The sequence below is a fragment of the Euprymna scolopes genome, chromosome 3 (assembly GCF_053919585.1).
Source record: "Euprymna scolopes isolate OS-2025 chromosome 3, ASM5391958v1, whole genome shotgun sequence".
Classification (NCBI taxonomy): domain Eukaryota; kingdom Metazoa; phylum Mollusca; class Cephalopoda; order Sepiida; family Sepiolidae; genus Euprymna; species Euprymna scolopes.
In genome coordinates, this window is record NC_136484.1 from 68,866,785 (window position 1) to 68,894,284 (window position 27,500).

Sequence of the window (27,500 nt, forward strand, 5' to 3'; positions counted from 1 at the left end):
CCTATTATGATCCCTTAAAATTTATTGTTTTGGGCTCAACTCAAGTTATTAATTAGATCCATATCCAAGGAACCTTTATCTAAAATTTCAAGTGTTTAGACCCAAAATTATCGGAGGAGTTTGGTGGAGTTCTCAAAGGTCAAATCGTTGAACTTTGACCCCCTTAACAGCAAAATTTCTGGCCGAAAACCGATCACATCGAGTTTCCCAAATCTCAGTACCCTGTATATCAAATTTCGAGTCTGTAGACTAAAAATTGTCAGAGTTATTGCGTAGGGAAATGTACACAGACACACACACACATACACATATACACACAGACAGACACTTTCACTTTTATAGATATATAGACTAGCATTTTAGCCCGGCGATGCCCGGGTGTATGGATGTATCTGTTTAGCAAAAAAAAAAAAAAAAAATTGGAAATAGGAATGCAGGCTCGAGCCCGTACCTAGAAGGAGGAAAAGAACAGGGGGGAAACCTAACACCTTTGCTGTTACGACCACCGCCAAACTGGAAGTGACTTATGTTTAAATTAAGGCTAGACAATCGAAAGAAGATGATCACTTTAAAAAATATCGGCAAAACGCGACCCCCCCGTAGTTGAGGGTGAAGAAATTAGTATTTTTAGCCAATTTTTCGATATTTGTCGTCTAAAAGGTCGAACTTCAAAACGATCCTGATCTTGTAAAAATCCGTCGCATATGTCGAAAGTTCTAGGCAGACATACAAACATACATTTTTCTGAGTAATTTGGTAGAGGCCGCAGAAGTCAATTTTTTTAACTTTGACTCCTATTATGACCTCTTAAGATTATATGTTTTGGGCTCAAATAAAGTAATTAAGTTAGATCCATTCCCAAGGAACTTATAGCTAAAATGTCAAGTGTTTAGACCCAAAATTGTCGAAAGAGTTTGGTAGAGTTCTCAAAGGTCAAGTTGTTGAACTTTGACCCCCTTAACAGCCAAATTTCTGGCCGAAAACTGATTACAAAGATTTTCCCAAATCTCAGTAACCTGTATATCAAATTTCGCGTCTGTTGACTGAAAATTGACAGGGTTATTGCGTAGGAAAATGTACACAGACACATACACACACAGACACGTTCACTTTTATATATATAATAGATAAAAAAAATCAATTTTAAGTTATCTATTTATTACATTTTCACCCCAAACAAGGCACATTGCAACTTTGATGTAAGGAGCTATTATCAGGGACATAAGCTACAGGGGTACTATGTGGATAGTTGGGCAGCAAGATGTCGGTTCACGTTACACTTGAACTTCTGCATGTCAGTACAGTTGGGAAGTAGGAAACCGGAAGGGAATTCCTAAGTCTAGCGGTTCTGAGGAAGAAACTACTGGAGTAGAAGGCTCTCTTACACCTAGGGATCTCTACTGTGAAGGGGGTGAGATTTTGCTGCTTGTCGGGTTTGTCTGGAGTATTAATTCGAAGGGGGTACAAGTACTTGCAGTTCGTCGGAGCATTTACCGTTAAAGTACTTGTAGAACAGGCAGAGGGGTGAAACATTTCGTCGATGGGACAGAGGCTGATTATAGTAGAATTATATATTTAAATGCTTTATTATAGCTTAATATTGATTATTAGGTTGGTGCAAAAATAATGTCAATTTTTGACGTTTAACTTCAAAAGATCATAACTCCTTTCATAATAAACTTTATCAATCGAAATAAGAACCATTAGAATCGACACATTTTTGCCAACGAGAAACAAGCTTATTTATCCCATTAGTATAGAAAGCCAGAGTTCTGGAAGCGATGAAGTAATTAAAGGCCGATTCGGCATCATTTCGGCTTTTGAAGCATTTTTCGTGCAGAAAGTTGTCGAGATGCTTACAAAAAGTGATAATCGGTGAGCGAGAGGTTCTGTGAATATGACAGATTAGGCAGATTTTCGTAGCTCAATTCGTTCAGCTTCTACAGGGTCAGTTGAGCAACATGCCGGCGAGCGTTATCATGGAGGAAAATTAGTCCCTTCCTATTGACCAATCCCGGGCACATACGTTGAAGTTTCTGGTGCATTTCGTCAATTTGTCGGCAGTACTTCTCCGCCATAATCGTTTCGCCCGGATTCAAGAAGGCATGATGGATGAGACTGGCCACAGACCACCAAACAATCACCATAAACTTTTTTGGGTGCAATTTTGGCGTCAGGAAGTATTATGGAGTTTCTCCGGCATCCAACCACTGTGCCGAACGTCGCCAGTTGTCGTAGAGAATCCACTTCTCATCACACGTCACAATCCGCTCGAGAAATTGGCCGTTTTTGTAGCGCAGAAGGAGCGTAGAAGACACTTCAAAACGAGGATTTTTTTTATTATCATTCAATTCATGCGGCACCCATTTATCCAACTTTTTTGACTCTCCAATTTGCTTTAAATGGCGAACGACTGTTGAGTAGTTGACCTCGAGTGCGACAGCATCTCTTGTGGTTTTGCGAGGATCGGCTTCAATTAAGGCTTTCAAATGTTCGTTATCAACCGTAGTCGGCCGGCCGCGACCGTCCTTATCTTTGAAACTATCGTTAGTAGTTCCTGGGTCAAACACATTATTGATATTATGAGCTGTCTCAGCAGATTTTCGGCCTAGTTTCAACTGGAACAAGAAAATCGTGCGGATTTGAATTTTGTCCATGCTATCTAAAAGCCCGCAAAAAAATAAATGAAGAGATTAAGAACGCTATCGAATAACATGATTCGATAGAGCGAAAAAAAAACGCGCTTCAAAATGATATATAACATGGCTATATATATCAATGAATTAATTCAGAAATCATATACAAACATAACATATGTGAGAAAACAATATTGTTTTGCATTAACCTAATACATTGAAGACTTATTTAAAATTGTTTATATTATAGTTTCATATCTTTATTCACAGGAGTTTAACTTATAATTGCTTTTAATTCAGTTTAGTTACTTTACTTTTTTTATTACAGTTCGATATTGATTGTTTTTATTGCAGTTTTAGCTTTAATTTTGTTATTAAATTTAACGTTTAATTCATTTATTACATCCTAATTACTTTATTTTCAGTTAAATTGTAATTGCTTCTTTTGCAGTTTTAGCTTTAATTGTATTGAGTCTAATTTGTATTGTTTTATCACTGTTTAATATAAATGTATATTTTCTTTGTTGTGGCAATAAAATTATCATTAAAATATGCATTGACGCTTATTTCAGATAATTAAGTCATTTATGATTGTTTATAAAGCGAGTAAATGTTTTTTTTTTCTAAAGACCATTTAATAAAGGCTGTATTTACATTTATTTTCTCTCTAGCTCTCTATGTGTGTGTGTATATGTATATATATTATATACAATATATATTATATATAATATATATTATATATATTATATATATTATATATATTATATATATCATATATATACATATATATACATACATATATGCATATATATACATATATATACATACATATATATACATACATGTATATATCCATACATATATATATATGATGATTGATGATTGATGATTGCAACGTCTTGTCAGACGAGTGCCACTCCCTCAGTCACTGAAAGTCCATGAGCCCGAAGATAACCTTTTTTTTTTTTAAATCTTTTTATACTCTTTTTTAGTCCTGCCAGCGAATCCACACGCTCAAGCAGACATGACATTAAAGACGGTCGTTTGCATTCATACATATATATATACATATACACACATACGTACACATACATACCCATAAACATACACACATGCACACATCCATACATACATATATACACCATATATATAACACATACATACAAACATATACATACACACATGCATACATATACATACATATGCATACACATATATACAAACATATACAAATACATACACAAATATACATACATATTCGCATACAAATACGTACACATGTATACACATGAAGTTACCCAGATACATATATATGCACCCATACGCACACACATATATGCACCCATACGCATACATATATGTGCATAAATACATATACATATACATATACAAACACACATAAACATATATACACAATAAATAAATACATAAAAATATATACACACATACATATATACATACATATATAAATAGATACATATATTAACATACATACATACATACATACATACATACATACATACATATATAGAATGATGGCAGATCAATTATTACATGCTTCCAGCATTTCAGGGCTACACGTGTGACAATTTTTCCATCGCCACGGACAATTTTTTATAGACGAATGCCTGAGGAAGTATCTATACAAAGATGATGCTACAGAGTTTTAGCTTTGTACGACAGCTAAGTCTCTCTCTTGGTTCAAAATGTTGAGATACAGCAACAAGCATGAGCAAGACAGCCAGAAAAAAATCAAACTGCAGACCAGCTTAATACGGGTACTGGTCTCCCGCTTTATGTTTTTGTTTTTTTGTAATTTTCTTTTTTTATGACAGAGATTTTCTTCACCCAGAGGGGTTGCCTAAACAAAGCTTTTGGGAGTCATCTATACCCCACATATATCGAAATAAACATATACACGTACACATACAAGCATGCATCTGTTTGTATACATATATATATATATGCATACATACATACATATATATACACATATATATATACACATACATATATATATACATACATATATATACACATATATATATACATACATATATATACATACATAAATATATATACATACATACATATATATATACATACATATACATACATATACATATATATACATACATATACATACATACATATACATACATACATATATATACATACATATATACATACATATATACACATACATATATATATACATACATATATATACACATACATATATATATACATATACATATATATACACATATATATATATATACATACATATATATTATCATACATATATATACACACATACATATATATACGTACATATATATACACATACATATATATATATACATACATATATATACATGCATATATATACATGCATATATATACATATATATATGTGCATATATATGTGTACATATATATATGTACATATATATGTACATATATATATACATACATATATATATATATATGTACATATATATATACATACATATATATATGTACATATATATACATACATATATATATATGTACATATATATACATATATATATATGTACTATATATATGTACATATATATATGCATATATATGTACATATATAATATATACATATGTACACATACATACACACATATACATATATATATACATATATATACATACATACATATACATACATACATATACATATATATATACATATATATACATTCATATATATACATATATATACATATATATATACATGTACATATATACACATACATATATATACATATATATATACATGTACATATATACATATACATATATATACATATATATATACGTATACATACATATATATACGTATACATACATATATATATGTACATATATACATATACATATATACATATATATATATATACGTATACATATATATACATATGCGTATACATATATATACATATACGTATACATATATGCATACATATATATACATATGCGTATACATATATATACATATACGTATACATATATATACATATACGTATACATATATATACATATACGTATACATATATGTATACATATATATACATATGCATATACATATATGTATACATATATATACATATGCATATACATATATATACATATACGTATACATATATATACATATACGTATACGTATACATATATATATACGTATACACATATATATACGTATACATATATATACGTATACATATATATATACATATATATATACGTATACATATATATATACGTATACATATATATATACGTATACATATATATATATACATATATATATACGTATATATATATATATACGTATATATATATACGTATATATATACGTATATATATACGTATATATATACGTATATATACGTATATATATATACGTATATATATATACGTATATATATACATATATATATACGTATATATATATACGTATATATATATACGTATATATATATACGTATATATATACGTATATATATATACATATATATATATACACGTATATATATATACGTATATATATATATATGTATATACGTATATATATACATATATATATACCTATATATATACGTATATATATACGTATATATATATACATATATATATACGTATATATATACATATATATATACGTATATATATATACATATATATACGTATATATATATATATATACATATATATACGTATATATATATATATATATATATATATATATATATATATATATATATATACTGGTGCTACCGGATCAGGTTGCCTATTGGCTTTCTGAGACGAAATGCAACTACATCGATTTCTGTTTTTGTTTTCTATTCTATTTTATAAAACTTTGTTATGTTCTACAAAAACAAACAAAAAAATCAACAGCCCCTTCCCTCCCCCTTTCTTTTTCCTTCCCTACTTCCCGGTCCTGGATATAACCTTAAACTATATCCGATGGTGAGGCCCCAGCTTGTGGGCTTTGGGAAGTTTTGAGCCACCCCTTAATTGCCATTTTTCCCAGGTCCATTCTGACCCAGAGTGGTAGTACCTGTTAGGGTCCCAACTATGGGTTTAATAGAAACTTCTTTGAAAAAAAAATCAAATATTCTATTAAAATCTTTTTCTTAAAAATCACTGGATCGGCATTAAATGACCTAGAAAGGGTTTATATGCCGTAAAACAAAAACAATCAATCAATCAATATACATATATATACATATACATATATATATACATATATATACATATACATATATATATATATATATATATATATGCATATATATACATATACATATATATACATATACATATATATACATATACATATATATATACATATATATATATGCATATATATACATATACATATATATATACATATACATATATACATATACATATATATACATATACATATATATATACATATACATATATATATATATATACATATACATATATATATATACATATATACATATATATACATATATATACATATACATATATATACATATACATATATATATACATATACATATATATACATATATATATATACATATACATATATACATATACATATATATACATATATATACATATATACATATAAATATATACATACATATACATATACACACACACACACATATATATATATATGTATATATATGGAAATTATGAAATGAATGTAAATGGAAACCCATAATATAATTATATATTGAAACCATCTTCAAAATTATACTTACAATTATTTTAATAATTATTGCTCGCAAAATATAATCATACATAAAAGCAAACAACAAAAGTGTTGTATTAATTCACCAAATACACATGATATCACAAACCTCGCAAATAACTTTTCGGGCAGCGTCTTCTGAAAAACCGCCAATAATGATTCGAGCATCATTTTCCTGTAAAAGACGAGAGAAATAATACGATTTTAGATATAAAAAACAAAACTTTTGTGTTGCTAATATGTCTGCAAATTTTCCACAATATTTGACATCTATAATCACATAATATTAGCACGTGGTATTTTCGGCGATTTATTTTGGGAATTCTAATCATATTTTCGTTTGTGTTATTTTCTGTTAATTGCAGACTAAATTAATCATTTGTCACAATCAATAATTGTATTATTAGTTTCTTTATTATGTTTTAATTTTTATCGGCTCACAACTAAATTATATATATATATATATATATATATATATATATATATATATATATATGTATATATATATATAGCCAGTAGAGTTTAGTTTCCTAGAAGTACATCCAAGTAAACAACATGTGTCTACCAAAAATAGTGCTAAATGAGTGAACAGAGCAGGTATATTAATTTTATTTATACAAACATTAATGGCTACATATGTGCATACATGTTTCTGTAATCACCCACGTTAGGGGATTACGTCTTCAGGCCAAGAATTACCGTCAAAAGTGATATTTCCACCAAATACATTTTCCTATTTCGTTTATCAAGTTAGAATGCAACCTGGGTGGGAGTCATAAAAACGGTAAGAGGATGAGTGAGGTCTTTGAAGATAATAAACATCTTTTTCATTTCCCTTTCCCCCATCCAACCTAACTTTTGGTTTTTATGGCATAAGGTACTTGAGAATTTAGTTTTCTTGTCTTGGAGTCTGTAAGTTAAGAACCTTAGCTATGGTCAACTAAGTACTGACCAGTGCCTTTTAATCTACATCCACCCACACATACATGCAACACACATACAACACACACATACAAAGACACCGCCACACACACACACTCACATTAATACGTATATCCAAAAGCGAATCCATGCTGTACGCTTTTATTTTGTGCCTTTTCTATTTGAAAAGTGTTTTGTTTTGTTTAAAAATAAACAAACAAAAAACATTGCTGTAGAAATTTAATATGTGACATGCGTCTATGGTATGCAATGAGTGTTTTTTCAAATGACATAGAAATTAAAGAAAACGTGGAAAGAGTTTTTTTTTGTGTTTGTTGAACGAACCATAGTCATTAGAATTTAGAATATATGATGTAATTGACTGAATATTTTTTATTTCCTTAGTTATTTACTACACATTACATTTTATTATCGTTATCATTTTATGGTATTAAATAGAACATCTGGATCTTCAATAAGGATGAAACTTTGATGAGAGTATAAATAAGTTGTGTTTTAGCTTTTGCATTTGCATCACGTTTGAATATTGATAGACAGGAAGAAAAAGAGAGAGATAGTATATGTTGTGTGTGTGTGTGTGTGTGCGTGTGTGTGTGTGAGAGAGAGAGAGGGAGAGAGGGGGGAAGTGAAGAGAAGGCTATAGGTCGAAAAGCAAAGAAATTAAGACAATACAGAAAACAAAAGTATATGTTTTGTTTATTTTACGGTATATAAGTTATTCTTAAGTTATTCAAATCAGAAGTAGAATGCGTATTTGAAACTATTTATTGTATAGAATTATTTATTGTATATTTTTCATTTATTGAAGATGATTAGTTAAACAGAGATTGCTGTTTTACCAATAAGTGGAGGGAAATTTTATTCATGTCTTTGCCAACAGTATTTATGCATAATTAAACCGAATAAATCTGACAGGATTTGACACTCCATGTCGATTTCCTTGGGCCACAACGGTATCCATTATGTCAATCCTGAGAGAGATGATGAGGTATTCACTTGATTTATATAGACAAAGATATAATCTATTCACGTAAAGATGACGGCGACGAGGCGATCGAATGATATTCAGAAGAACAGCTGGTGCCGCTGATTGATTGGTTTTCATTTCCATTGGAATTAAGGACTAATGAATCTGTTTACTCGTAAACAATACTAACCGATGTCCAGTGGAGTAGACGCAATCAATCTTGCTCGAAAACGTACTTAATCAACGGAACGTCGAATCTAGGCAGACTTTAGAAGTTAACTGGCGGCCATCACCATGATTCTGCACTTCATCCGTTATATCTGTGGACATTGCAAACAGCAAAAAGCTTCCTTTTAAAGTTTTGAGTTCAATCTTGGCTTTGTACGTGAAAATGTTGAGGCGCTGTAAACTAGACAAAAGTACAATGTGATCCGGATATAAGAAGCTTTTTCTCCGGTCCCTACGAATCTGTTATATCCGGGTTACACTTATATCCAGGATTTTTATATCCGAATTGAACTGTACATTAACACAGGCTTTAATTTGGGATCAAAGAAAAAATCTCTCTTATATTCATTTCGTTATATCTGGGTTACACTGTATTATGATTGTTTCATGTCATTTTAATTTAGTAGGTAAAATAACGGCATCTAGTGTGCGAAGGTCTTTTCGCCTTACTACTTCATCTTTCTCACAGAGAGCTGTTGCGAGTCTATATCTGCACTATCGTTATTTTCATGGCAAGTGCTCTACTAAGCTTCAATCTATACCCCCTTGAAAAACATTCGCTACAAATACGCGCCCAACTACAACACATACCAATTATTACCTTTAGTCCTTATCAGTGCGTAAAAAAACTAAAATTTCATGACTAAATTTTCTTTCCTAGAACTTCCCGTCTATGAAACAGAATATGGAAGGGCTGCTTTTCAACTGACTATAGCATGGTCGTTTTCAAATCTAACGTAAATAAGTTCCTGTCGAGCTGTCCTCTTTAATAATCAAATCACACGCAAGTTATACATTCACCGATCATTACATTGTTATTTCACACTCTAAACGACAGTCGTTAAACTTAATCCTCGAGTAATCCTGGGGACTTGATAAGCGGTAACCTCCAAGTACAAAAAGATAACAAATGAAAACACTACTTAATATCCCTCGAATTTCCCTGAACGTGCGATGTCAGCTTCATTGTTTATTTTTCTACCACTTTGCTATTTATCTTTCTACCACTTTGCTGTTTATCTTTCTACCACTTTGATGTTTATCTTACTGCCACTTTGCTGTTTATCTTTCTACCACTTTGCTGTTTACCTTTCTACCACTTTGCTGTTTACCTTTCTACCACTTTGCTATGTGATATTCATAGAGATTATTTTTTAATCCGTACTCCAGCGACATGAGAGAACGCTTTTAACATACATTTCTTTGTTTACCGATAGAACATATGTATATATAACTTCTAATAAAGGATTCGCCCACGCCTAGTACATTTATTATTATTATTATTATTATTATTATTATTATTATTATTATTATTATTATTTACTCATTAGGAGTAGTGACACAAGCCATCATCAGAGATTGCTCTTCAAAAACAGCTCATGGTGTTCACTGAGGTCTGAGTGACAACAAGTCTCTCCAGATTTCCAGTACTCTCCATTTCTTTCGACAACTTTTGCAAAAGAATTTGCGTTATCGCAGCATCCACATTGATTTCTCGTTAGTAGCTACCATTGGTCTTCACTGGAATTTGGGTTGTATTAAACCTTCCTTAGGTCCCAGTTCTCTTTGCACTCAGCCAGCGAAGGTCTGGTTAGTGCCTTCTCTCCTCAGTCTTTCCATCCTCCTTGACACTCCTCGTTTCTTTGGTGTGGTAGCAGTTTATGGTGACACACATGCACAAAAAAGAAAGGAGGACTATATCTTATAATTATACCGTTGGTTCCACGAGTTCATTTGCGTTTTTCATCTGGAGCCGTTTCTGCGTGTCCAGTTTGTCTGCAGTTCATGTGCAGTTCATGCAAGCGTTTTCCTTAATATTGCTGGTTTTCATTATTGTTAGTCGTTGTATTATCTCAGTAATCCCTCTGATTTCAATCTGTTCCATCCTTTTTTCAAAATTTTTCGGTATCGTTCCTAGCGATACTACTATTAGTGGAGTTATCTTGACTGTCTTCATTTTCCAGATCCCTCTGATTTCTCTGGTCAGTTTCATGTATTTGCTTTGCTTCTCCGTCTCCTTAATCTTCACTATGTGGTCTGCTGAAATGGCAAAATTTACGATCTGGCAGGACTGACTTCTTGTAACCTATTATGATATCTGGTCTTTTCGATTTGATGGGTTTACTCGTTTGCATATACATGTCCCATAAGATCTTGTGGATTTCATTTTCAGCCCTCTCCCACCGTCTTTGCTTTTCACAAACAATCATCAGTATCATCCTTTCGGTGTAGTGCTTTGTGCATCGTCAGTTTTCTGGTTTTCTGGTCAAGATTCCTTAGTTCTTCTTTGGTCCAGCTTATAAATGGTCCAGAGTAGCTTACTAGTGACAATGCCCATGTGTTTATTCCTTTAATTAGTTTTCTACCATATAGTTTATCTTTCTTGTTCTTCTGAAGTGTTCCTTTCCAATTTTATCTTGCTTTCTGTTGCTTTTAGTGCCTGAGTCCAGAACGTCCGAGTATTTCTAGCTATCATGTTCACCTAGAGCCCTTATCTCTGTTTGATTGGGTAGTACTTTACCTTCTGTTACTTCTAGTTTTCCCCTCCTCATGGTCAGCAATGTGCACGTTTCCATACCGAATTCCATTCAGATATCCTGGCTAAAGATTCTGCTTGTGTTTATTAGCGTCTCTAGTGCTGTCTTTGTTTTTATTCCAAACAGATTCAGGTAATCCATGTATATTAGGTGGTTCATTCTTTCTTCTGTATTGGTGAACTTGTGTCCGCCTTGTCTAGAGGCATCATGGTGATGCCGGACAGTAATGGTGATAGGGATATCACCTTTGGAAGATTCCTTTTTGTTTTTTAATTTCTGTTATGTATTGTCCATTAACGTTTAGTTCCAGTCTCATTGCATTTTCTATCAAATTGATTATCTTACCTAGTATTTTCTACATTCTCAAACATTCTATAATGTACACTTGCGGCATCCTATCATGCAACTTCTTATAGTCTATCCAAGCCATGGCTAATGTCTTTTCTCTACTTTTAGCCTCCTTCAGAATCACTTTGTTCTCGATCTTCATTTCGACCAAATATAAGGATTTCTAATCAATAATTACTTTTTAGCTCTTGTAACATTCCAGTGAACATATCAAGACTGTCTTCGACTCCGACAAGCAGGGCATTGCGTATAGTTACTTACACTGGTAATAATCAACGTCGTTTCCCACAATGGATTAAAAAGATATTATATGTAATTTCTATATACTTTTATTCTCACGGGGGACATATGTATACACAAAAACCTAAGTAAACGACTTCAGGGCGACCATTAAGACTCCGTTTTCTTCATTGATACACCGATATGCTGGAGATGGCGCTACGAGGATGACTCTATTTGCACTGATCTCCCCTTATAATCCTGAGTGTTTAGCAAGATGACATCAAGTACCACTTTTAATGTCTTTGGTATAATTAAAAAAAATTGAACCTCTGGTCTCTTGGGCCATTAACGAATACTCTTCCCATTATACCAAATGTACCTGTTAAATAAAAAGCCGTTTTTTTTTTAAATATGGAAAAATCCAGCTCCCATAAAGGGGCCATTGTCAATTGAGACAAAAACAAATGTTGCTTCAGTGGAGAATGTTTTTTTTTTTTTTCACTTTTGATTTAGAGCTGAATAGCCACTACATCAGCTTTTCGACGGAATAACAAGTAGTTTTTTTACCTGATTCTTACAGCAGCAAAATTAGGAATAACATTCGTTTATATTATTCATATTCGTTACCCTATTATTGCTTTTCTTATTTACTTATTAATATTTGTTGAAATATTGAGCTAATATTATTTATAAATCTTTTCTGATTTCGCTGTTAATACAAGATTGCAAAACAAAATTTCATTGCTTTTATTACCATAGAGAACCGAATGAAACGATTCCACTACAGGTTACCAAGTTACTATTGATTGTAGTCTTCTGAAGTGAACAGAATTAGACCAACAGCTTTCGCTGCCTGATTGTTTTACGTGCCTGTATATTGATTGTCAACTATGACACAGCTTTGTAAACGAGCTAACACTTTCTTTATTGGCTATCAGACGAGTCACGAAATAAAGTCCTTTGCGTGATCTGTGTTGCAAAACAGCCGAAAATGATTATCTAAACGTAATATTAAAGAACGCAGTAAGAGCTCGCTGACTGATAGTTTGACTGACCTCAGCGGAGAAATATAGTCATATGTCTGTCGCTGAATCAATCGTCTATCTTCATTCGTATTAGCAAGAAAAACGCGTCTTCCTAGTTGTCATTTTCTCATACTTCAATTATATATTTGCCACTAACCTGCCAGTAACAACAGCGCACCGACTTCCGTAGCTTCCAAGCTCTCACAGGCACGTATTCTTCTTATCCTTGGATACATCCATGTATATTCAGTATATTGCGCAATCACTATAAGTAACTATGTATGCCATTCGTAAAATAGTATGTTGTCAGTTAATCTGTCAAACTATACTTGTGAATAGCATTTTCATCTCTAGGCACGTAGATTAAATAAAACTATTTTAAGAATATCTGTTTTGTTTATTTTATCGTTAGTTGCCTCAATATCGACAAGTACACAATTTTGTATGAATGTTTTATAGATGTTTTGCTTTTTAACGACTCACACTTTATACGTGCTTGTCCCGAATAATTTCTCTTTGGGAACAACTTTGGTAATAATTATTATAATTAAAAACAACTGCAAAATGGTAATTGGGTTGGTCATCAACTTTAACTTTGAGAGTTTTCATGTATGATTAGAACGAGTGAGAAGATATCGTGTGCGTCGTCACTGCAATAAAAATTGAATTAAAAAAAGTAGTCGCCATTTTTTTCCAGTAGTAAATTCTTAAAAGGGACGTGTATTTTGATGGTTGTATCGATCCTCATATCTCCCAAAAGCAAGCTTTGATAGGGGAGAAGTTAAATGTTTTCTAATGTCTGTTGATTTAACAAGTACGGTTTGAAAAGGTTCTGGTAAGAGAGATATAACACAAATAACCATGTGAACCGTAAAACGTGTATTGTTGTCCCATGAAAGGATTTTCTCTTTTTGCAAATCCACGCACTTACGTTTGGGATTCGTATTATGGATAGGAAATAGGGAAGTTTCGTGTTTGCAATCAGACATGGATGGACGAGGACGACACACAAACAAACATTGCTGGATATCGAGCCGCCACCATCATTATTGTCGAAATAAAAATATGAGAAAGAATCAGAGTATTCACCCAGCTCTTTCTACGTAAAAGGCGACTTACTGTATCTGTAAAATATAATGCTGCGAGACTGTCATAGACAAAAACACCCGATTATCCAGTTTATGTAACAGTATATTCAACATGCAACAAAAGTGCCAATCATCAAGATTGTAAATGCTATTATATTTCTTAATATAGCATATCTGGCAAAAAATGATATGCAAATGTAGCCAGTATCTAAAGAGTTGATGTTTTATACATTAACTACAGCATCTGTTTGATAAAAGTCAGCTCTATCATAAATTAGAAGTCAGTTGCTTTTAAAATAAACATAATATTTACAATTAAGAGTACGGTTTTTTTTTCAAATTGTCGATTTCGTGGTTAATTATAAATATTGATCATCAACTACTTAGTATTTACCTCAGAATTTTGTGCTGCAAGCGTCACACCTCTGTACTGTACGTATACCGTGGCCTAAATTACTGAAAATCTCTCTCTTTCTCTGAAAACCAGCTTTTCTTCTAAGTCGACACTATCTCATTTATATATGCATAACGAGACCTCACCTTATTTCGTGAGAGTCACTGGCAGATAATCAAATGCGACCGCCATGTTGCTTTGTTTTTGCCTATACATAATTCTGACACGCTGACCAAAATAAGAGCTTTGTATCAAGTTTAAGTTATTATTATTTGCTACGGGAGGTGACAAGAATTTTTCATAAGGAACTATTATAAGTTGAGGAATTGTCATAGTATGTGTAATTTGTATATCAGTGTGCAATGGGTTTATATGAAAAATGTTTTTCAGTGGGAAAAATTTTAAATATCTAACTAGTGGTTAGAAATAATGAGCGTCACCTAATTAAGGCATATTTATCATGGTAAATTAATACATATATGGTTAAAATAAAAAACATGGGAAAACCGAGTTATTCTTTTATTAATTTAAATGAAAAAAATTTGTTTTTAAATTCGAGACTTTCAGTGGAATTCACCTTTAGTATATAAGACGTAGTTATGTGTACAGTTTTCCTCATTTTGTTGGTAATGTTAAGTTCAAAGAGGATTTATCTAAAGGAGAAAATTGAACGCCCGATCTTCTTGATGGTTGCATTCAAGCCAAATCTAGATGATGTGTCACGTGAATATCGCATAAATTTGAGTGGGAGTATGTCACATCCTTGAAAGTGCAATATAGGAGGAAAACAAGTTTTCTGCCATTTCCACATAAATTCCAGGGGCTCAAGTTAGAATCGTAAACCGTTGAAGTAACTTCCGCTTCCGTTTTGCATTTTAGCATTTCTCCTGGGTTTCTGCGAAGCCAGGTGCGTTTTCTGACGGAGGCGCGTCACAGTTAACCCAGTGTATCACGATACACTGCTTTCTTTGTTTCGGAAAACTATACAAAATAATGTATAGATCAAAGATCAGGTATAGCTATTTCTTTGAACGAATATCTTCCCAAGCTCGAGAGCAAGGGCACTACTTATTCATGAGTACTACTTAATAATCATAATCGCGATCGGTCATGATTTTAGTCACAGAATGACATCAGCTTGTATTTGTCTCCTCTTCAACTTTTTGACGAATATAAGTCATTTATAGCTAAACCATGCATGATTTACAAAAAATACTAAAAAATAAGTTTTATGTTATTTTATCGTCCAAAGTTGGAATTACATTTCTAAATTTTCGGTGTTTGTATCATGTTGACGTGATCTAAGAAATGTCACTACATGTGTCAACGAGATACAATTACAAACTATACGGTTGCCAATTTCCTGCGTTTATTGTTTTTGTAAATTATTTCTAGTCTCGTAATATACATGAATAATACGCAATAAAACGTATTTACGATATTCCAAATATCTTAACGTTTGTCTTAGTATGCGTATCGAATGGAGTGCCATCAGATGATAATTAAGAAAAAAATATTGCCAATTATTGATTTAAATTGTATATGACTTCTGAAATGCTCCGGTATCATATTTGTAAGTCTACTTTTTCTACACATGATCACCGACTTAAATTTTGTTGTGAACGGATACTTTATATTTATATAGCATTATTAATACATAAATCAGCAATCTATCACGTGCAGACACGTGTAACTTTATACGCAGCAATCAAGTAATGATAACGAAATGATTATCTGATAAAAGCATATAATCATGAAATGTTTGCTTGTATCGATATATATATATATATATATATATATATATATATATATATATATATATATATATATATATATATATATATATGACGGAGAAGAGAGTTCTTTTAGAACCCTAGACGTCTTTCGCCATTCTCGTCAGGGATAAACGACGGCATTTTGATTTTTTAAACAAAGGGAAGAAATTAAAATTAAGGTAAAAATGTGAAATTAAAATTAAGGTGAAAATTACCGTAAAATATATGTACACAGGGGGAAGGGTGGGGAGAAGAGTAAAAAAATAAAATGTGCATTATAGGTTTATATATATATGATTAATATATATATATATATATATATATATATATATATTATTTAAATGAAAAAAACTCGTTAAATAACACGAGTGAGGAATGATATCCCGCATATAAATATACGGAGGAAAAAAAATAAAGAAAAGGGGGATCATAGCTATAGTGTCCCTCTACCAGTCACCCAAAAGGTCCATGGTATTAACAAACCTCTACACGCTAAATATAAATAGCACTAGCGACCCATTTTAGGGAGCTTAATGAAGGCGAATACTCGCGCATAATCGAGTTGATAATAATAATACATCAAGGTAGTACTTGTGCAGATTTAGACGTTTCGTGTAAATTATATCTGAATGGGAATTTGAAATTGTAAACTTTAAAGACCCAAAACCTATTAAAGTGTAAAAGTAAAATAGAAAATAACTGTATACACACGACTAAACTTTACTCTAAGACAACAATACACGCGAAAAGTAAACTAAAATTATTAAATAAAGAATTAAACTAAAACAACACGTAAAATACAAGAAAATACCATAAGCACGAAAGTGTATAATTATCTATTAATACGACACACCCACAAACGGGCGAGTCATCCCTATATAATTCAGAAATAGAAGGTTAACTAAAAGTGAACCGAACCTTTATAGCCAGAATCCTTACAATAAACTAATGAAAACATTAGCTGTGAAAGGAATACCACTGAATATGATTGGTTATCGAGATAGAGTAAACACCATGTGTATGTACAGATTCTGTGTATTTTAGCCTGGTGATTACTCACAGAGATGAAACGCAGAAGTTTTTGTGTGGCTTAATTTCTAGAAATATATTTTAATAACTTACTAACTAGCTCTACTCACTGTAATGTAATGACCCTTTAGGCTGTGATCATAGCGTAGTATATGTGTTTACTGTGGCAAGCAGGTCCAAGGTCAAAACTTCTTCTTATTATTATTATTAATGGATTTGAGCGACGGCTGATCGCTTGATCAATTATTATGATGAGTAGAATAAACAATTAAATTGGGGGAAAGATTGCTAACATATAAATCGCAAAAGGAATGTGAAAATAGAAAATAGATGTAAAAATTATTTTGGGGTTTGCATAAACAAATAACTAGATTAGGGACATTAGGTTGGTCTGATACATGTAATGATGTGACGTAAAGAAACACGTGATGTATGTAGATTCGGGAAAGATTCTAGGAGTCGTTAGCTTGATATCGGAGAGAACAGACGACCAACATGACGTGGGAAGCGGCGTCATTCCAGACAGCCAAGATGTAAAGAACGAGTAATCTCTGAAAATGCTAGTCAGATCATGAGAATAAATGTTCATAAATAATTCAGATATGTTTTGTGTTATTTACATGTTTGTCTACAAGTGTTATGCTACATCCACGTTAATCGGTTCCTGTTGCATAAATATTAAAATATACACACTAGGCGATCAACTAAATGATACAACGTATATATACATACATGCATTTACACGTACACGAATATACAGAGGAAAAGATAAACCCAACTATTCAACGTGTACGCCGTTATGAAATATATTCACATACAACATATGACACGTTTTATAATATATCTCGATATACAACACTCACGTGTTGGGAACTGTTGAAGCAAGTATTGAAAATAGGAACGAAAAATAATGTTATCTTATAATATTTAGAATTATAATGAAATTTATTCATATATGTGTATCATATATCATAAGTAAGACATAAGTAAAAAGACAAAACAAATAAAGTGTTCGATTTTAATTTTCCAAGAGCAAAAATACAGATTTTTATATAAGAACTATAAAGTACTGTTTTTGTTTTTGTTTCTCTTAGGATTTCGTCGATCAGCATTGTTCATTGTAATGCAGACTTCGCTTTCTGCATTTTCTAAAGAATCTCCCACCACAACCCTGTTTCCACATTAAATCTGCAATAAATCGATCGAAACCGGGATACACCCTACTTGTCCAGTTTTTAAATGAAATATTTGTCATATATATTTTTTTTCCTTTGTGGTGTCGATGGATTCAGGGCCCCCTGACGAAGTCTCATTGACTAAAACAGATTACTGTTTGTAGATACCATATGTAACTGTTAACCATCAAATAATATATATCAGAAACTATTCTATTACTTACGAAGCAGTATGATATATGTTCGTTTGTCATGATACAATTTTTCGCAGAAAAACAAAATTATGCGACCGCAAGGAACCTATATTTGCTAGTATATATATATGCCTTTAGGATAAATGCAAATAAAATATACACAGAAAACTGTAACTCAATAATTTTATCTGTAAACTCTATCCGTTTTTTGAGGTAACTTAGAAGCATGAAACAATATTTTTATTCCTTTATACTTACGCTGTAACAGGGCATCTGACACGTAATCTAGCTGCAACGGCAGCTAGACACATATGCAAATGTCCGAGCCGGTGGACGAGATAACATCACAATGGAGAAAGATAAGAGAAAGAAAAAGGGATAAAATGTGGTGAGAGCACCGGCAAGACGTGCCGACGTGAGATGGGCGTGTTCGACACAGCAGTTTAGTCAACTACATGACGAACTAAGAGACTTTTATATTAAAAATAAAGCAATACGTTATTTTGGAAAGTATCTTGAATAAATGTCTTATTTCAACTGAAAAAGCTGAGTCGAATTTCTTTCCTTTTCCGTTCTTTTGCGACTCACTCCGGATACAACGTGTTGAATCTACGAGTGAAAATGTAACACCCACATTACAAAGCGATAACGAAATGAAAATTAACTCATTTGCGTTTATGTATCTTTCTCCTAACATCCAATACTTATCTATAAAGGGGAGCATACATGATAATATATACTTTATTTTAAATATTGTATTCATGCGATGATTTCCTCTGGGAATTAAAACATAAATGTGCATTTTTAGTTCATGCATTGAACATTGCTTGGAGTAAATACTGAAAATATATATATGCAACACATTTATTACTTTAAAATAGTTTTGATCATACGCATAAACTAGTCATAATATATATGTGCTGTCCCGACTCGACGTTGCTCAGTGGTATTTATACTTTAATTTTATTTCACATTTATTTGTAAATACTGTATTTATTTTTATTCTTTTTTTAAAATATTTTTAAGTCGATCAGTTGTATTCGTAAAATTATATATATTTGTATTCTTAAATTTAGTATTAGGTTGGTGCAAAAATAATGTCGTGTTTTTTGACATGAAGTTGAACGTCAAGATACATTATTTTTGCGCACCAACCTAATAATCATAAGGTTTCGGTGGCGTCAATTTTTACTAATACATTTTTGTAAACATTACTGCAATCACTATCACATTACGCAAATTCTATTTTAATGCTATTGATGTGTTTTATGTAAAATAATTCTAATTGTTCTATATTTTAAAACGTTTTGGATTTGCTAAAATTTGTAAAGCCAGTAAAAATGAGTTTTCACTACACAGTTAAAATGCACACAAATAGTTCTCAAATTTCAAGATGTTTCGAATTAATTAATTTATTATTCACAAGTATAACAGCCAATTCCGTAATTAAATTATAATTTCTCTCTCTCTCCCTACACACACACACACACACACACACACACACACACACACACACACACACACACACACACACACACACACACAGAGTATAGTGTTACCTCGTGTTTGCCGGATGCAAATATGGGATCGCATCATACGCAACAGTATCTTTAGCAGTGCTTACTGGAACAGAATACTTGATCTGGCAACCTGATATCTAAAGAACTAAGCTAGTCTATGTCTATGTAAATGAATTTTTACGTAAAACATGTGAGAAAAAGAACTATAACTCAGTTAGCAAGACTCAGGAATATTTTATTTAACAATCAATTCCGTAATTAACTATAGAATTATTTAACATTAGACCGCAGATAGCATATCCATAAACAGTACAGTGAAAAGGTGTGCTAGCTTGTATTGAGTAAATTTAAATAAGTGTTGAATCATCACTGTTATAACGGTCAATGGTTCAAATTCATCAATATACACATTATTAAATACATAATTTAAATAAGATATTTAAAATATATAACGAGTAGTGCATAAGTTAAATGCTGCTGAAGTATCTGTGGGAGCAGGAAAAGATGTTAACTTTAAATTCTTTAGGTAAAAAAAAATATTTGAATAGTTTTTTTTTTAAATAGTATATTAGAGATTGTTTTCGTAGGGTGTTTATAACTAATATATCAATGTAAAGCTGAATACTAGGGTCGAACCGGCATAAAATATCCAATGAACACTATTTCAAAGAAATTTGTCACAAAATAAAAGACTAATAATAAACAAATATATGAATTATATTAAGCTAAAAACATAAACTGAATTTAAAGACAATGATATAGAAACATTTATTTGAAAATATCCACTTTACATCAATAAATAATTTAACATTAAGTCGTAGAGTGCGTCTGCCTTACAAATACAACAAATTCTTTTGTTTAATGAGAAAAGAAAACGTGTTAAGGCAAGAAATTGTTCAATTTTATAAGTATATAGCAAAACACACATACCCACATCGAACGCACACATACCTACACACCCGCTTATAATTACATAATCATAAATAACCCACGCGGATTAACCTACTTTTTGTCGAAAAGTATTGTTTTCCTAATGCTTATATCATTTCATTTATGATAGCTTACTTTGGAAAAATATTGCGTTTTTTAAATTCAATACACTTGCACTAATTAAATTATATATATATATATATATAATATATATACATTATATATATATATGTAATATATATATGATATATAATTAACTATAATAATTAAACTATATATATACATATATATACATACATATTACATATATATTATATATATTGTATATATATATTATATATATATAATATATATATTATATATATAATATATATATAATATATATATTATATATAATATATATATAATATATATATTATATATATATTATATATTATATATATATTATATATTATATATATTATATATATATTATATATTATATATATTATATATATTATATATATAGTATATATATTATATATAGTATATATATTATATATAATATATATATTATATATAGTATATATATTATATATATTATATATATTATATATATAGTATATACATTATATATAGTATATATATTATATATATCATATATATACATATTTTATATATAATATATATTATATATATATTATATATATCATATATATACATATTTTATATATAATATATATTATATATATATCTTATATATATTATATATAAATTATAATATTATATATATATAATATGAATTATATATACATATTATATTATATATATTATATATATATTATATTATATATATATTATATATATTATATATATATTATTTATATTATATATATATTATATATATTATATATATTATATATATATTATATATATTATATATATATTATATATATTATATATATTATATATATATTATTTATATTATATATATATTATATATATTATATATATTATATATATATTATATATATATTATATATATATTTTATATATTATATATATATTATATATATATTATATATATTATATATATATATTATATATATATTATATATATATTATATATATATATTATATATATATATTATATATATATGTTATATATATATTATATATATATATTATATATATTATATATATATTTTATATATATTATATATATATTATATATACTATGCGGGTAAGCTAGTGGGAACCCAATTCATACGTGTTGGCAAGGCTCAACCAAATAACATTCAGCATTCTATTAGGTTTCACTGCCAAATTATTTGGGTGTGCTTGAGACAGCCAGGAAAATCAGGGATTCTAGATATCTGGATCGATGTGTCTATGTACTTTTTAGCGATTGGAACATTCTCCATACGCTTTACGAGGACCACAAAGAATATCTTCCTCTCTACATTTCAAAGAGATATTGAGCAGAAGTTCTTAATTTAATTCGCATTTTCTTCTTTTGGGTACAAGGCCGCGTTTCCAAGCTCTCTGGAGGAGGGCGGTAAGCTCCTTGAAGACATCTGGAAGTTCTTGTATACTGTGTACGATACGAGAGGCGTGCAATAAGTAATGCCCCTGACACACTTCCAGTTGTCTGATCTAGCTGAAATTTTGCATGTGCAATGATTTATATCTCTACGGGTAATGTGGCAAATTACAGCTCTGAACTAATTGTGGTTTTTGTTTTACAGGTGTTTGAACTGAGTCAGGTGTGAAATGGTGAATGTCGAGCAGTGATCCGGTTTTTGTATTTGAAAGGACGCACACCACAGGAGACTTTTGATGAAATGAAAGAAACTTATGGTGATAATGCCCCATCATATGGCCTTGTAAAACGTTGGCATCGTGAATTCAAACATGGCCGGAAGTCTGTGGAAACATCTCCCAGACCTGGTCGCCCCCCCCTTCTGCCATTGATGAGGCATCTGTCCGTCAAGTTGAGGTTGCCATTTTGGAAGATCGGCGCATTACTATTCGTCAAATAGCCCAATATGTCAAGATTAGTACAGGATCTGTGGAAACTATCATTCATAACCATTTGCATATACACAAGGTGTCTGCCAGATGGATTTCCAGGTTGCTCACACCATTCCAGAAGCGAGAACGCGTCGAGTGTTCGAGGATGAATTTGCAGATATGCTAAGAAGATGAGTCAAAGTTTTCAAAAGACTGATTACACAGGATGAAACCTGGGTCAATCACTATGATTCAGAGACCAAAGCCCGGACAATGCAGTGGAAGTACTTGGACTCACAACCTCCAAAGAAGGCAAGGGTGCAGCCCTCCGCTGGCAAGGTCATGCTCACAGTCTTCTGAGACCAGGACGGAGTATTGATGACAGATTTCCTGGCAAAGGGTACTACGATTACAGAAGCCTATTATGCTTCACGTTTGGCAAAGTTAAGGGAAGCTATAAAAATCAAGAGGCATGGCAAGATCAGCAAAGGTACCCTCCTCCTGCAGGACAACGCTCCGGTCCACAACTCGTATGTCGCCAGATCAGAAGCACGGGCGTATGGTTATGAAATCCTCCCCCATCCTCCATACTCTCCTGACCTTGTACCTTCTGACTTTAACCTCTTCCCAGCCATGAGGTTGTTTTTGAAAGAAAAGCGTTTCCCAGATGATGCAATCTTGATTTCTGAAGTCACGTCGTGGTTGGAGGACCAAGCTATGGTGTTCTACAAAAACGGTCTCCAGAGCTGCATTAAACGATGGGAGAAATGCATAACTCTGGGTGGCTCCTATGTAGAGAAAGATAACTGTGCAAAGTTTCGTTGCTCTACTGCTATGGGAAGTGGGTGAGGGGCATTACTTATTGCACGCCCCTCGTATGCCATTTATTGTTCGATTCTCATAGCTTATGATCAGCAATTGATTCCTGAATACGGTGAATATAATCCGGATTCGTGATCCCATCATTCAATTTACATCCCCTCTTGGAGGGATTACGTTGCTGGCACCATCAGGCTAATGGGTGCGTACTTTTCGCAGGTTGTTAAACCTTATGGCGCAATCGCACGCTGTTTATTTAAATCCACCCAATATATTCTCCTTCTCGCTACAGCTATCCTGAGTGCATTTTTAATTTGTTGCGTTATTCAAATTGGTAAATGCTTGTCTTTCCAATCTGTCACTCAACTTTTCCAGGAAATCAACTCGTCTTTCCGAGGAGTCATCTTATTTTCTAGAGAGTCTTGATTATCATTTTCTACATACAACGTGCAAATGCACCTGCTTTACCTTGTCCTCATTATCCGCCAACCAAGGATAACAGTTTCCGTGGCTAAGATTAAACTAGTATTCTCGTGAGCTAGAAAAATGTACACGTGAAGGAGTATTTATAAGCTTCCATAACAAAAAATACTCTGATTTTGATAGATCAAAGCTTTTAGAAATTCACACAAGTCAAAATGAATGTTTTGTTTCCATTGCATGATTCAAATTATACGCATTTTCCTTTGATCAATATTTCGCATGGGATTCACATGTTAATGTATTGAGAAATATCAAACATCGAGAAATGAAAAGCAGCATTAAAAACTAACAAATCTCGTTCACTTTGTCATTAATTTATAACGAGGAATTCAGACTTGTCTTACGGGATTGTGGACAGCTGTTCAAATGTTAGAAAATAATTTATTTGATTCCGTTTTAAAATATGATATTAGTTTTTTTTTTTTTGTATTTTGATGAATTATATTTGTTTTAAAGTTTCAATATATTTGACAAAAATGAATTCCACACGGAGGCACATTATTGAATATGCGTCCGAAAAAGATTAAAAAAACAATATTAGAGGTACAATTGAAATCAAATTCATTTAAATCAAAGTTACAAACTTTTCTATAACTTATTGGCATTGAAGATGCATTAAGCTAACAATTATCTTTTTTACCAGAACAAGAAAAAAGAAAAGTTGATTTAATGAAAATGTCATGGCAAAAAGTGAAGAAGTTTTTTTTCGTATTCGTTTTATTACAGACTGTTATCTTCATCTTTATAGTCGGTGTTGTTTAACACACACACGTATCAGACTGCATGGCGTCGCGCAGTCGTCAAATAAACATATTATATTTTAAGTACTACACATTTATTATTTATAGAGCCAATTCTCTATTGTTTATTCAATATATAATAATGATTTCAAATGTTATAAAAAGTATGACTCAAGTACTATGCGCTAGAATCGAAACCAGAATGTTTACCGCTCCAGGTGTAGTCGTTTATCTCTCCAGTGTCGTTATCACCCGAGCAACCAACAAATGGATATGAAAAGTTAAAAGTTAATCGACTTCGAGCTATGAATGCTTGATTTCGCACGTGTGCAAAAATAACAGCAGAAGTAATGATTTATTCAATTATCCTGGCAATTTTAACTGTGTTTTAGTTTCAATTTTAACTGTGTTTTAGTTTCAATTTAACTGCTTGGCAGCAATTTTTGCTGGCTAATAACCAAATCGAAACAGTGCTACAGGTGTATATATAATTTCAGCTCTGTAGAGAAAATATTTACAGAGTAGTTTGGTAGAAACTTTTCACACACACACTGACAAGGTCACTACAAGGTACTACATAAAACAAATATTCTATTGATTATAAATATAACAGTGATTTCAAAAGTTAAAAAATATAACGGTGGTGCTATAATCTAAAATGAAAACCAAACTATATACCTGTCCAACCCTATCTGTTACTGTCTGATCTAAATTCATACGTATGCAATTTTTTTTAAAATGACATTGTTAAAGATACAAATGATTGAGAGAGGAGTTTGGTAGAAACTTTTCCGCACACACAAAGACAACATCACTTATATATATATATATATATATATATATATATATATATATATATATATATATATATATATATATATATAAATAAATTGGTATAGTAGAATACTCTTATACCCACTGAGAATGGATTACTTAGTCAGGAAAAGACGCTAACAAACTACCATTCAAGTGTAAATTTCTGATTTGTTACATTGCGCATTTTATGGATAATACGCCTTTGTGTTGACCATTATTTCTAAATTAATTTATACTGAATATATACCTCCAAGGATATATCAGATTTGGCGATGAGGAATTCGAGAATATACATCCAATCTATATCAAATTTGGCGACGAAATGGTTTGTGGACAAACTCATATTGCAATATATATCAAATTAGCGATGAAAGGTTCGAGAGCAAATTTACATCGAATTTATATCAAGTGGGCGTCGAAGGATTAGAATACAAAATCACGTATAATCTACAACAGATTGGCAAGGAATATTCGATTACAAAAGTGCACCTAATCTACATAATATTGACGATGGAGAATTCAATTGTAATCTGTCGACAAATATGTACACCAATTTGAGGACAGACAACGAGATTCCAGCATGTATCAATTTGTAAAAACTTTTTTCTGCCACTGTATTGGGTGGACCACTGAATAAATAATATTTTGAAATATGTCATTCTAATCTAGCCGGCGACAAAATAGGATTCACTTAAAAAAAGAGCAACACCCGAAAATATAACATTGCATTTGTAAAAGAAATTCAAACAAGCGGAAAAAGTTAAGGTAAGAATTAGTTTTTGGTCACATCCCCCTTTTCATTGAAAGAAAACATCTAAAACTACGCTTTATTTAATTATTGCTAA

At 31.3% G+C, this 27,500-nt stretch overlaps 1 protein-coding gene across 1 annotated transcript in view; it reads right to left on the reverse strand.

The window, feature by feature from the left end:
* The window catches only part of LOC145256084 (uncharacterized), a 767,766-nt gene that overhangs the window by 288,721 nt on the left and 451,545 nt on the right, over positions 1-27,500 (reverse strand). The window contains exon 4 of the mRNA XM_080114670.1: positions 7,541-7,606. Within this exon, the coding sequence (XP_079970796.1) occupies positions 7,541-7,606 (66 nt within the window). The remainder of the gene's footprint in view (positions 1-7,540; positions 7,607-27,500) is intronic.